Source organism: Ambystoma mexicanum, chromosome 2q (assembly GCF_040938575.1).
Source record: "Ambystoma mexicanum isolate Mex_15411 chromosome 2q, UKY_AmexF1_1, whole genome shotgun sequence".
NCBI classification, from domain to species: domain Eukaryota; kingdom Metazoa; phylum Chordata; class Amphibia; order Caudata; family Ambystomatidae; genus Ambystoma; species Ambystoma mexicanum.
The window spans coordinates 911236323-911248473 of record NC_090924.1 but is presented as its reverse complement, the minus strand read 5'-3'; the positions used below and the strand labels follow the sequence as shown (position 1 = coordinate 911248473).

General features: G+C 44.7%; 1 protein-coding gene across 2 annotated transcripts in view; it reads left to right on the top strand.

Moving 5' to 3' along the window:
- The window catches only part of SPMIP4 (sperm microtubule inner protein 4), a 364345-nt gene extending 355183 nt beyond the window's left edge, over nt 1–9162 (top strand). For both annotated transcript variants that reach the window (XM_069648203.1, XM_069648204.1), the window contains exon 9: nt 6171–9162. In XM_069648203.1, coding sequence (XP_069504304.1) covers nt 6171–7028 — 858 coding nt within the window. In that variant the 3' untranslated portion in view covers nt 7029–9162. The remainder of the gene's footprint in view (nt 1–6170) is intronic.
- Nucleotides 9163–12151: the final 2989 nt, after the last annotated feature.

The window sequence follows — 12151 nt, the reverse complement described above, 5'->3', positions numbered from 1 at the left end:
CGTCCCAGCCAGAACATCGTCAGCTTGTTGCATCTAGCTAGGTCGGTACAGCACCACTGGAGAAGGGGGAGGGGGATTGGCTTCATATAGATCCACCAGGTCTTTGGTGATCTGTATACCTAGATATTTTACTTGAGAGTGTTCGATTTTAAGGCCCAATGAGGAGAACTTGGTTTTATTTTCTTCTTTCTGTCCCTGCAGGGGAAAGAGTGTGGATTTTGTTTGGTTTACTTTGAACCCGGAGAGTTGACTATATTTTTCTAGCAGCAAGAGGGCTCGGGGAATAGATGCCGTGGGATTAGTAATGTGTAAAAGTATGTCGTCGGCGTAGAGAGCTGCTTTGTATTCCATTGTTCCCAGGCGGATACCTTCTACCATGGGATCAGCCCTCATTATCAGTGCCAGGGGTTCTAGGAAAAGTGCAAAAAGAATTGCAGAAAGGGGGCACCCTTGTCGGGTTCTGCGTTCCAGTTTAAACAATCTAGAGTACTCCCCATTCACAGATATGGATGCCTTGGGGTTGTATATACCGCATGTATTCCCCTTCTAAACCTTGGGCCTCTGCCTATCCTACGTAGAACCACTCTCAGAAACCCCCACTCTTCTCTATCAAAGGCTTTCTCTGTGTCGATTGAGAGGAGGGCTGACTCATCGAGCATTGTCTGGGATGTATGAATGAGATGAAGTGTTTTGAGCATTGTGTCTGCTCCCTTTCTCCCCAGTATGAATCCAACCTGATCAGGATGTATGAGTTGTGGCATTAGTGTTTCTAACCTAGCGGCCAGGACTCTCGTGTAGATCTTTGCATCAAGATTAAGTAGGGAGATGGTACGATATGATCCACATTTTCTGGGGTCCCTCCCTTCTTTGGGAATCACTGTGATCAATGCACGGGTAAAGGAATCTGGGGCTTTCCCTGTCTCTAATATTTCATTAAAGAGTTCTGCCATGCATGGCGTTAGTTGCGTACTGAAGGATTTATAGAATCCGGCTGTGTAGCCACCCTCACCTGGGGATTTGCCTACCATTAACCTCTTTATTGCGACTTGGACTTCTTGTTGAGATATTGGGGACTCCTACAGCTGAGTCTTGGCTTGGTATCCTGGGCATATTAATCAAGGACAAGTAGGTCTCCGTTTTTCCGATTGGTCAGGGTTTGTTTCTGAGGTGTATAGGGTCTCATAGAATTAAGCAAAGCATTCTGGGATGGTGGGGGGAGTGTTTGTCATGGGAGGGTTGTCATCAATTATTTCTATCACTTTTTGTTCGGCTCTCTGTTCTCAGAGCCTGGCGGCCAGTAATGCATCAGCCTTGTCTCCTTTTTCATAGAATTTTTGTTTCAGGAGTCTAAGTTTGCGCACTACCTGCTTGTTGGCCAGTAATTTCAATTCCTCCCTTTTCCTTTTCACTTTGTTAATTTTATCAAGGTTGATCTCTATGTCCATCCTAATGTCCTCCTGCAGCTGACACATTTCAGTTCTTAGTCTATGTTCGATAATTTTTCTCTCCCTTTTCTTAGAGGACCCTTCCCTTATCAAAATCCCTCTCCAAGTGGCTTTCCCCGCCTCCCAGACTATCTCCTTGGACACCTCACCAGTGTTGTTTATTTTGAGGAATTCGTTAATTTCAGTCTCCATTTCTGTCTTGAAGACTGAATCTTTCAAAAGGCTCTCATTGCAACGCCACTTTTATCCCTTTGTCGGCACATTTTCCCACTGAATATCTGCCAACACCACATCATAGTCTGACCATGTGATCAGGGTTATCTCCGAGTGTGTTATGGTATCGGCTAGCGCTTTGGATAAGTATATATAATCGATTTGAGTATATGTGTTATGAGGGGTAGAGAAGAAAGTATAGCCTTGATCGTTTGAGTGCATGTCCCTCAACACATCTATCATTTCATATGTTTCCATCATTTCTGCAAGTTCTGTGCGGTTGCCCCTAATCTGGTTTCTCGTGTCGGGGTTGCCAGGCCTCCTATCTTTAACTGGGTCCGCCCACTGATTGAAGTCACCTCCTAGGATGATGTGGCCTGAGGATTCTAACAGTATTTTGGGAATTGTTTTGGTGAGGAACCTAGTTTGTCCTGTATTGGGCAAGTAAGGTTTTGCAATCGTCACATTCACTTTGCCTTTGTTTCCCGTAATTAACAGGGCCCGCCCTTCTACATCAGCCATGATCCCCAGAACTCTATCCCCACACATTTCCCAAGGATTTGCCTTTCCTCTCCCTTTGTGTATTTTGTCTCCTGTAATAGGAGAATATCTATTTAGGCCCTCCGGAATTCTCTGCCCACAAGTCATCTCTTGGTAGGTGAGTTGAGTCCTTTCCCATTAAGTGTCCCTACCATCAGGGAATCCCTCCCCCTGGTCTCAGCATTCGATGCCATTGATTGTTTCTATGAGGAAATAGCTTTTGTTACATGACCAATGTTGCATTCTCACCTTGGATTTCACACTGTATCGAGTGCTTTGAACTGCTGAAGGTGCTGCTTCGACCCCGTCCCCTTTTCTATCCCCCCTCCTTCACTTCCCCCTTCTACTTCCCCTTCCCAGTTGATGGCGTTCTATCGAGCCCAGTTGATAGCACCAGACCTGCATCGAACCACCTGTAGGGGCCGTGTCTTCACGTCCTTTGACCTAATGTGATATCTCAATCTCAGTTGAGCCCTTTCAGTGTCCCCCCCCGATACCCATGCCTTGACTATAGTGACGTCTTCAGCTTGACTCCTTACCTCAGTAACATTTTCAACAGTTAGTTAAGGTCTATCTTACCAAGTTCGTGAGTGTTCAGTTGTCCCCCTCTCGAGAGAGGTTACCTCTCTGGTATTTTCTTGAACCTTTTACACGTTTTCTCCTTGGTCCTTGAATGCACCACTCTCGGTCTTCCCGCCTCAGTTCTTCTTGATTGCTTCCTTCTTCCTCCCGGGGGCCGAATAGTTTGGAGATGCAAGCCTTGATTTCTTTTTTTTGGACCTCAGTCTAATCTTGGTTCCCTTGTTTCAAAGGAGAGGGTGAAGGTGTAGCCCCACCTGTACCGGATGTTCTTTTCCTTCAGTCATTTCGTGAGGGGTCCGCACATCCACCTGAGAGCCAGCGTCAAAGAGGATAGGTCTTGGTATATCAAGATTTGAGCGCCTCCTAAAGTGATAGACTCACTCCTTTTGGCCTTCTCAAGTACCCTGTCCTTGTCTTAAAAGCTATGAAATCGGGCGATAACTGACTTGGTCCGCCCGGGGGACCACCGGCCCTGTGGATCCATTATGTTATGGGCTCATCTACAGCATCATCCACAACGAGGAGCTTGATAATGTCATGAAGTGTTTTCCTCAGATCAGTTTCAGTTTCTCCTTCTCGTTCCGGAATCCCAAAAATGCATATGTTGTTCCGTCTTTCTCTGTTTTCCAAGTCGTCCAGCTTGAGCTTGAAGTTATCTTCGTGTTGTTCTAGTTCAGTTATCCTCTAGTCGAGTTGTGCTTCTAGGGTGTCTATGGATGCCTGGTTGTTTTTCACTCCTTGAAGTCTTTCTTCCATGTTGTCCAGCCTCTGCGTAATTTTGTCTATCTTGCCTATGGCAGTGTATGTGAACGGGGCAGTTTTTGTTTCACACTCATATGGCCTCTGGTGGGTGGCCTTTGTGGAGCGTTATGGTCCTTGTGAGGACAAGCAGGATTGTATGTATGCTCGAAGTTTGGGTGTGATGATATCCCATTTCCCTGAGTTCTGCAGGAGTAAGCCCTAAATGGAGTCCTTTTTCACGGTACTGCCGTGTAGTTCTTGCTGGGTGTACCGTCGTTTTCCCCACTGTTTATTGGTTTAGTCGGATCGTTAATGTCTCTCACCAGGACGTTGCTCTACTGTTCAATGTTTTTCTTGGCCTTTTACCCTGTTATGTAGTGGGTTTGATCGCCCCCTGTTGCCACTTACTGTACTAGGAGGCAACCCGTGGTGTCACGTTGTATACATTTTTGAAGGATGTCTTCAGAATAATTCCAGGATCTGGGCATGACGGTAAGGCTTTGCTTGGTCCACTCCGACTATATTCGCAGCCGCATTTGGGTGCCTTTGATCCGTTGTGCACTCTAGGGAGGTCCGAGGGTGTCTTTGCCCTAGGCGGGCCTCCTTTTGCTCCTGTCTGATTGGTCACCCTGGGGAAGGGTCGTTGTGCAATCTGTGTGCATCCACCATGGTGAGGGGGTTTCCAGCGTGGCAGTGACCTAGTGTCAGGCTTGGTTTGGGTCTATTTGAGCTCCAGAGTTCAGCACTATTAAAGTACACAGGTTCCCGTTTTATTCATGCAGTCAGGTAGGGGATAGTGGAAAGCAATTGGATCTTGCATCGTTTCTAGATGTTCCCTCCAAGTTCCGGCTCGCCTGAGTCTACACGTGGTGACTATGCTTTTGCTTGTCTCTCGCTTCAGTCTTTTTCCACATTTGAGACGTTCTGCAGATGGAATGTTATTGTGCTGTGGTTTTAATATGAAATCTCACCTCCTTGCGTGTTTCGTATCAGGCGTTGGTGTTGAGGCATGTTGGGCGACAACCCTTTGCGTTCTGAGGGGCACCAGAGCTTCGTGGCAGCAGAGACCCTGTTCATATGCTGCAGCCTCAAGTTATTTATCTTTCGGGTTGCCGTGCGTGTTACATGGACCACGGCGGCTGTGATTGGGGAAATCCAGTGCAGGTCCTGGTCTTTTTGCAGATGGGGGTGGGGTCTTCAGGCGCCTCTTACTCTCCGTCTCACTCTGTGGCGTGTAGGATGGGCCTCAGATGCAGCTGGATTGTGCACAATAGGGATCAGACTTACTGTGGTCACCTTCAGCGCTCGGAGCGGGTCCCAGGTATCTGGAGATCGGGTGCTTCGCGGCAAGGGGGCACCTCACTTCTCAATCCGCAAGGATTCCCCAGTTCCTGTCCCCTGGAGAACGCCTCAGTGCCTTAGGTCCTGGGGGGCAGTCAATCTCCGTCATGGCACGTGCAGACTGTGTGGTTTCAGCTCCACTTTTCTGGTCGGGCGGGCCGTATATTTGTACAGTGTTTCCTGGTCGATTCCCGGTCCGATTTTCTTCGGGATTTTCCACATATAGTGGGGAGGTCTTCCCACATTCGCCACTTGATTTCCTTCTGCGGGGGGCACAGGTGAGGGCTCAATTCACTTGTCTGGGGCCGCGGGGGCGGAGCTCACGCAGGGACCATGTTTGTCTCTGCGCCCCCTGGTGGCCAGTGCTCATGAATGCCTTTTTGTAGTTTTTAACCCTGCATTTTATTGTACTGTTAAGTGTGTTCTCTTTTCAGTGCTTTTGCGTAAAGCTCTATATAAGTCACAAATAAATACAAATTATAATAGGATAATGACCCACTTCTCCTCTGGTGATAAGGTGCGAAAGGGTCTCTATCCCAAACAATAATTACTTCTCGCAAGGTATGTAAAGCTATTAGCCCATAGTGGAAGGAGCAATAAAGGTTTTGGAGTTGTGATGGTGAAGTAAAATATGCTAGTTTAATCATGAGTAAAGTACACAAAATATGTTAATAAATTCAATGTGATTTCATTTTGTACTATTAAAATAAATATGTTGTCTTCATACGTTACACATTTTAATTGGTTGAACTGAAATAATTTTCACATGTGCTTCTTTTATGTGCAATGTTAAAGTGAATGTTTTTTTCTTTACAAAAGTGAAAATACTCTTTAAATGAGGTTGAAGTTTCCATTTGAAAGACATTTTGCCTGAGAATTGCATTGCTGTGTATTGAATGCAGAGAAATGTGTTCAGCTGTTTCCCCAGCTTCTTCTGAAGTCAGAATGTCCCGAACATTCTGATTGGCTGAGAGGAAGTGGATAATGACTACCATGTACTAAAAATGTAGATATTGCCTTTGAAAATGCAGAGAACTCTACCTATCTACTCCTTACTATGAAATCGCGTTTCCTGTATGTGTGTGACTTAGCTGAATGTTTGTGCATTGTCAGTAGTTGTGTTTGGTTTGGATATATATTGGTTACATATGTATTGATATAACACTGAGGCTGCACTAGCTGCTTTGTATTGAGTTGCAGAGACAAAGTTGATCACAATGTTACTGTTAATTTCTGAAATATATACTGATGTAGAATGTGGTATTGAAATATATGAATCTAAGCATTGTTTTGTGATTGCTTAAATAGAAAGAACTATACCTCTCCGCTTTCCTGCCAGCGAGACCCGTGGATGGACGCACCGCTCGAGTGCTTCAAGACAGGCGTCTTTTGGAACTCCCGGATTTGGAATCAGCGTCTGAAAATCCAGAAGAGGATGACTTAGGCCCAGCGCCTGGCATTCCTTTCCCGAGTTACCCACAAGAACAGTATCATTCTGATGCAGCAATCTATGACAATCCCCAGCAATGCAGTCCAGTGGATGAAATGAAAAACTACTGTGCTGCTCATCCAAGCCACTGCACCACGTCCAGGTTCAACGCAGGGTGTGAAAGCGTACACCCGGAGTTCCCTAATACAGTACATTATCAGAGTAGCATGCCAAAGAGTGATGAGAGTCATGACCTTAACATAAATCATAAACCATTCCATTTCGAGAAAATCACAGATACGTGTGCAAATGATGCTTTGTACAGGAGACAGCTGACAGCAAGACCTGCCTCTCCAGAGCCTGGCCCAAAGCAAGTTTGTTATGAAGACCTACCACGCAACAAGCGGGACCACTTCACGGTGTGGAAAAGCCCTTTCTCGCTGAGTAAACCCATGTCACCGGCGGATTCAGGAAACCCTGGCGCTTGCACTGTCAAATCACTCGAGCACCGGCGAGATGTGGCTTCTGCTCCACCACATGTAAGGGCAGTGTCCTCTTCCAGGGCTGAGGCGCGACCACACACAGGACTACAGGAACTGGAAGATTCTTATTCTAAATCTGAAGCGCATAAAATGGCATACCAAACCTACCCCGAAGAACCGAAAGACCTCAGAGACAATTCCTATTCTGGAAAGAGGACCACATTCTATGGCTTGAACTCATTCTATTTCCACTAATGGGTGTGCTTGTTTCAGGGAAAAAATAGCAATCAATAAGAAAATCTACTGAAAGATCCTTCAAATTGGCTTCTGTTTATATTTAATATTTAGTATGCGAGTTGGCAGACTAATATAGTGCTAGTGCAATACTGCAAACTGAATACAATCGAGGTGCATCTATGCACATTCAATCTGAGTAGAAGGGGCCTCACTTGGAAGATGAGATCAATTGAATTCCTGGGATCAATTGAATTCCTGGGACAGAAGAAGATCAATTGAATTCCTGGGATCCCATAACATGAAAAGTGTTATTTCCATCCTACAGAAAATAATCTACTCAGTCGTTTACACCCCTCCTCCTCTCACATTCATTACCTCTCATGAACTCAACTGATTCCCTGTGCAAATGTAGGCAGACAAATCAATGGCGTTGGCCCGGCATTCCTTTCTGATTGGTTAATCCAATAATGCCCTGATCATTAACTGACCTCCTTTCCTGGAAGAGTGGCAGCTAGTTTTCTGTCCTTGTCCCACAGCTAACTAATGCCCCCACCCTTAAATCGTTGTCTAATCACTTGTCTTTCTCTGGAATGACGAAGGACTCCCCATTTTGCTGACAAGATCTAACCCCCCCCCTTGTGCCATTGCTCTTTATCATGTTTCATCACGAAGATGCCTATAGGTATCAGAGCTGCTTAATAAAATCCATGCCCATTGTTTACATGCGCTTGGGCTATTGTAATCCATCAAACGGAAGGACACACTGTTGGGTTATCTGGTTAATTTATCATGGCAAGATCTTTTATCAACCCGTCCTAGATAATATATAAGTGCCTTCTGAAACCATCTTTGAAAATGTAAAGCCAATGGATGGGTACTCCTGGCGGTAAGTTACATTGATGTCATTGGAAGATTGATCTTTCAGTGGCCTGAATCCTGTGGGATTGCTCCATCCTTTCAAAAAGGTAACTTCAAACATTCGTACATCTAGAATACTATTCATTCACTCTCGCCCGACTAAAATGCAGTTTTTTTAATTGATATTTTACTGTATTGGTATACAATAGGTCTGAGAGAATGTGACTTTGTATCTTTTGTTTGACAGGATTTTGGAATTAGATTTTCCTGTTTTGAGTCTGTGCTGGCAATTGAAGTGTGGGACCAGGAGCGGCTGTCAACCCCATTACTGGGAGTTGCAAAGGAAACGCAGATGGTCCCACGAGAGGGTCTTATTGCCTAAATTCAACCGTTTAAGACACAGTCAAAGTTCAGCAGACGAATCACAGACAAATATCAATGGCAAGCAAATTTCCCAAACGCATGCTGGGTAGTTCCACTGTTGGCAAATGCATTATGAATACATTTTACTGCCCAGTTATGCTGGCCACTATAAAAGGATTACCCCCTACCATCCTGATCTCTTAGTAAGAATTGCTAGGGGTGAGTAACCTGAATTCTACAGTAAACCATATAAATGAAGTCTGCGTCCAAGGGACTGTTTTTGTAAAGGGAATCCCCAGCCCTCATTTACCAGTGGTATACGGCAGTGTGAATTGAGTGTATAGGATCACATGTACTGAAAAAGGAAATCTCTTGGGCGGGCAAATTTCCCAAATGCATGTCGGGTAGTTCCACTGTTGGCAAATATATTATAGATACATTTTACTGCCCAGTTATGCTTGCCACTATAAATAAATTACCCCCTACCATCATGATCTCTTAGTAAGAATTGTTAGGGGTGAGTAAACTGAATTCTACAGTAAAACCATATAAATTAAGTGTGCGTCCAAGGGACTGTTTTTGTCAAAGGAATCCCCAGCCCTCCTTTACAGTGATATAGGGCAGTGTGAATTGAAATAGGATCACGTACTGAAAAACGAAATTTCTTGGGCGGGCATGCCCTGCATATTCAATATAAATTATTGGTAGATGTGTTTTACCTATATGGATATGCTGAAGCACGGTGACCACGATGGACATGTTGGGAGAAATAAAGCAACTGGATACAATCAGGAACACGCTCAGTGACACAAATATCAATCATTTAGAATGGGAAGACATGAGCTAACCTTTCTGATTCAGAGCCTTTTGTGTGTATTTATATGAAGTGTAAGTTGAAACCAGGTGTGTTTCCAATGTACAATAAACCAGATGTGATCACACATGAACATATATTTATTTACTGTAGCTTATAAGAATTTTTTTTTTGTTGCAAAGATTACCAACATATATATTTAGATGTTTTCAGCCCGATAGGATAGTCTTGCGACATATGGATGTTTTGTGGTGTAAGTACACACCACAGGCAGGAGCACCGACATTTGGCTTTCTCGGGGGGGGGGGGGTACAGGCACCCCAAAGAAAGTCCCATTGAAAGCACAGGGACTTTTACGCAGATGACCTTTCCCGGTATGCAGATGGCCTTTCCCAGGGGTCTGGGGGATGGCCCGAGTCCACAGCACCCGCATACTTGCCGCCGCTAACCACAGGAAATATGTACAGTCTCTGTTACTTTCAAGTTGCTAATGTGTTCATACCCCTAAGTGTGTGGGGCTGGCCTTTGTATGTGGGGCAGCTTGTCAAGGGTGTGAGACCAACAGGCAATGGAAAAGCCATACACATGTCACTATACTATCACTTTGATTTTGCAGAAAAAGTAGGGATTAGATTTAGACTGAGCTCACAGGATGATGTTAGGTTTCACAAATGTATCACTCTGACTGGGGTAAATAGATTCACACTGATCGTCTGGCTGAAAGCAAGGTTGTCACGTTAATCATTCTGGCTCTCCTACAGATCATGGTCCTCAGTCCTTTTCTGTTTCCCTCTTGATCGGGGCCACCTCCTTGGTAGGAAAATTGTGTCTCACAGTCTATGGGTTTTTATACTGCCCAAACACTTTCCCACACCTAACTTCTCACATGTGACTCAGTCACAGGCGATAGTTGAGGACAGTGGCAGAAGCTACATAGGCGCTGGGTTTTTTTCAGATCCCCAAAATTATTCAGAGCAGAAAGGCCCCCTCTGATGTTGGAAAGTTAGGTATGAATAAAGGCATGACGGGTTGTGCTCTGTGTGATGATTGCCTCCACAATGAGCAGTGTTATGGGGCCATTTTCACCACCTTGTGAAATTCTCACCTCCTGAACACGCTTTTGTTTGTTTTAGTGGATGCTTACAAGTGTATGAAAGGTATAATTACTGCAAAACCCTGTATTCAACCTCCTTAGACTTAGCTACAAAGTAAAAGCGTTTTCATAAACTAAAAAACACAGTAAATGTAGGTGTTTTTTAGGATTACAACTTGTGTTCACATCACAGATAAAAATAAGATATATGGCTTACCAAACAATGACGAAGAGGAAATGATGTCATTATACATGTATAACCCAGGAAAGAGATGAATGAATTCATGAATTGGCTCCCAAAAGCTGAACCACAGAGGACCTGGATAGGCAACCTCTTCATGTAGCTACGTGGGGACATTGCGCAACGGCTGTTCTTCACTCGAAGTGACTTGTAAGCCAGTCCTGTGTTCCTGCCATCCTGAAGAGGTGCCCAGGTTGGGGAACCTCACACAGTATTTTATTTATATACTAAAGAAAGCATTCTGCTTGTGTGCTAAGTATTACCTGCCTTTCTACAGTAATGTTTATGAGGTTAACCCTTGCCTAATAAATGAAATGCTTTTTAATAACTGTCAGCAGTTGGTGCATTACAACTGAATTTGCAGGTAAGAGTGGTACTACATAGAACTGTATATATTACGTGAAGTTGCCTGACTAGAATTTTAGTCCAAAGTGAGTCTAATTTATTTGTATATTGTTAGGGGGAATTCTCCAGAATGGCTAATTTTCCTTACCTACTGAGTCCCTCAGCAGCTTTGCTGGATTTCTAGGATTTACTTTTTCACCTGGTAAGAGTGTGAGACTTTTTTTCTCACTCTTACATGTGTTTTGCTGTGTGTGTTTAACATTTTTGTGGTCGTAGACTGTGGAGCCTCACCTACTCCATGGGCATCATCGTTTTACTGTGTGTTACACAGCACCTTTAGTGCAGTGACACAGGGTTGTCATTTTCAGAGTTCCCACTTTAAATTCCATTTTCTGGGACTGACTACTGTCTCCCAGAACATGTAAAGTTATCATTGACTTTATTAGTCTGTTTAGATTCACTGGCCCAGTACTAACTATCTTCCATAGAGTACTGGAAAGGGTTAATAGTTATCCCTTTTTGTCTGTCTCTCATGGAACATAATTCCATTCCCCTTTCTTTAAGATTTGGCTGGTGGCAGTGGCATCTACCCTATTTTTTCTACCGCGGTCTATTTAAATAGCCTTGGTACTGTTTTAGGCTAAATTAGTAGCCTCAAACTTAAATCCGCTGGACCCCATTTACTTTTATTTGGTTCCGGATGGATTTATTCGCCATTCCTTTTTGTAAAGGTCTTTCTCGTGTTTTACTCTGCGCACCAAACCAGGTTTGGTTCCTTTGTTCGTCGTCCTTTGGCAGGCTTCTGCACAGAAGCCTTCCTTAGGCGCCTTAATGTCTGAGCTGGACAGGATGGAGACCCATGTTGCACTCTGTATAATTGGCTGTGGTGACAGTCCACCAGGACAGCCACCCTGCTGTTTGATTGACAGCCAGGGTGTGTGAATGAGGGAAAACTGCATAAAAAGCTTGTCTCTGGGACTAGGAAGGCAGAGTTACCACTGGATCGAGAGAACCGAAGAGAAGCTGACAGAAGAGGACCTCTACCAAGACTGAACCTCCCGGTGAAGCCCTGCTGCGGGTCCGAATCTACAAACTTCGATGACATGGAAGATCTGCAAGGAATCTTCTCCCCTTGAGCTGGTGGGACCAACCAGTTTGCCAAACTGCAAGCCAGGCCTCCCTCCTCTGGTCAAATTTGCTGTGCACAGCTACAGTGAACTGGATAGTCAGGAGGATCGAACCCTGCTTAGGTTTTAAGGAGCGCACCTTTTATTTGTTGCTTTGCTCTGCTGCTGGTTTCTTCCCTGGGCAATGCAGGACCCTCCAGTCTTCCTGCTTTGTCTCAGTCCGACAGTCGCTTCAGGAACCGTGAGCTTGCAGGACCTGCCAGGAATTTCTGCCTCAGCTACAGCCTTCTTCTTCATTTA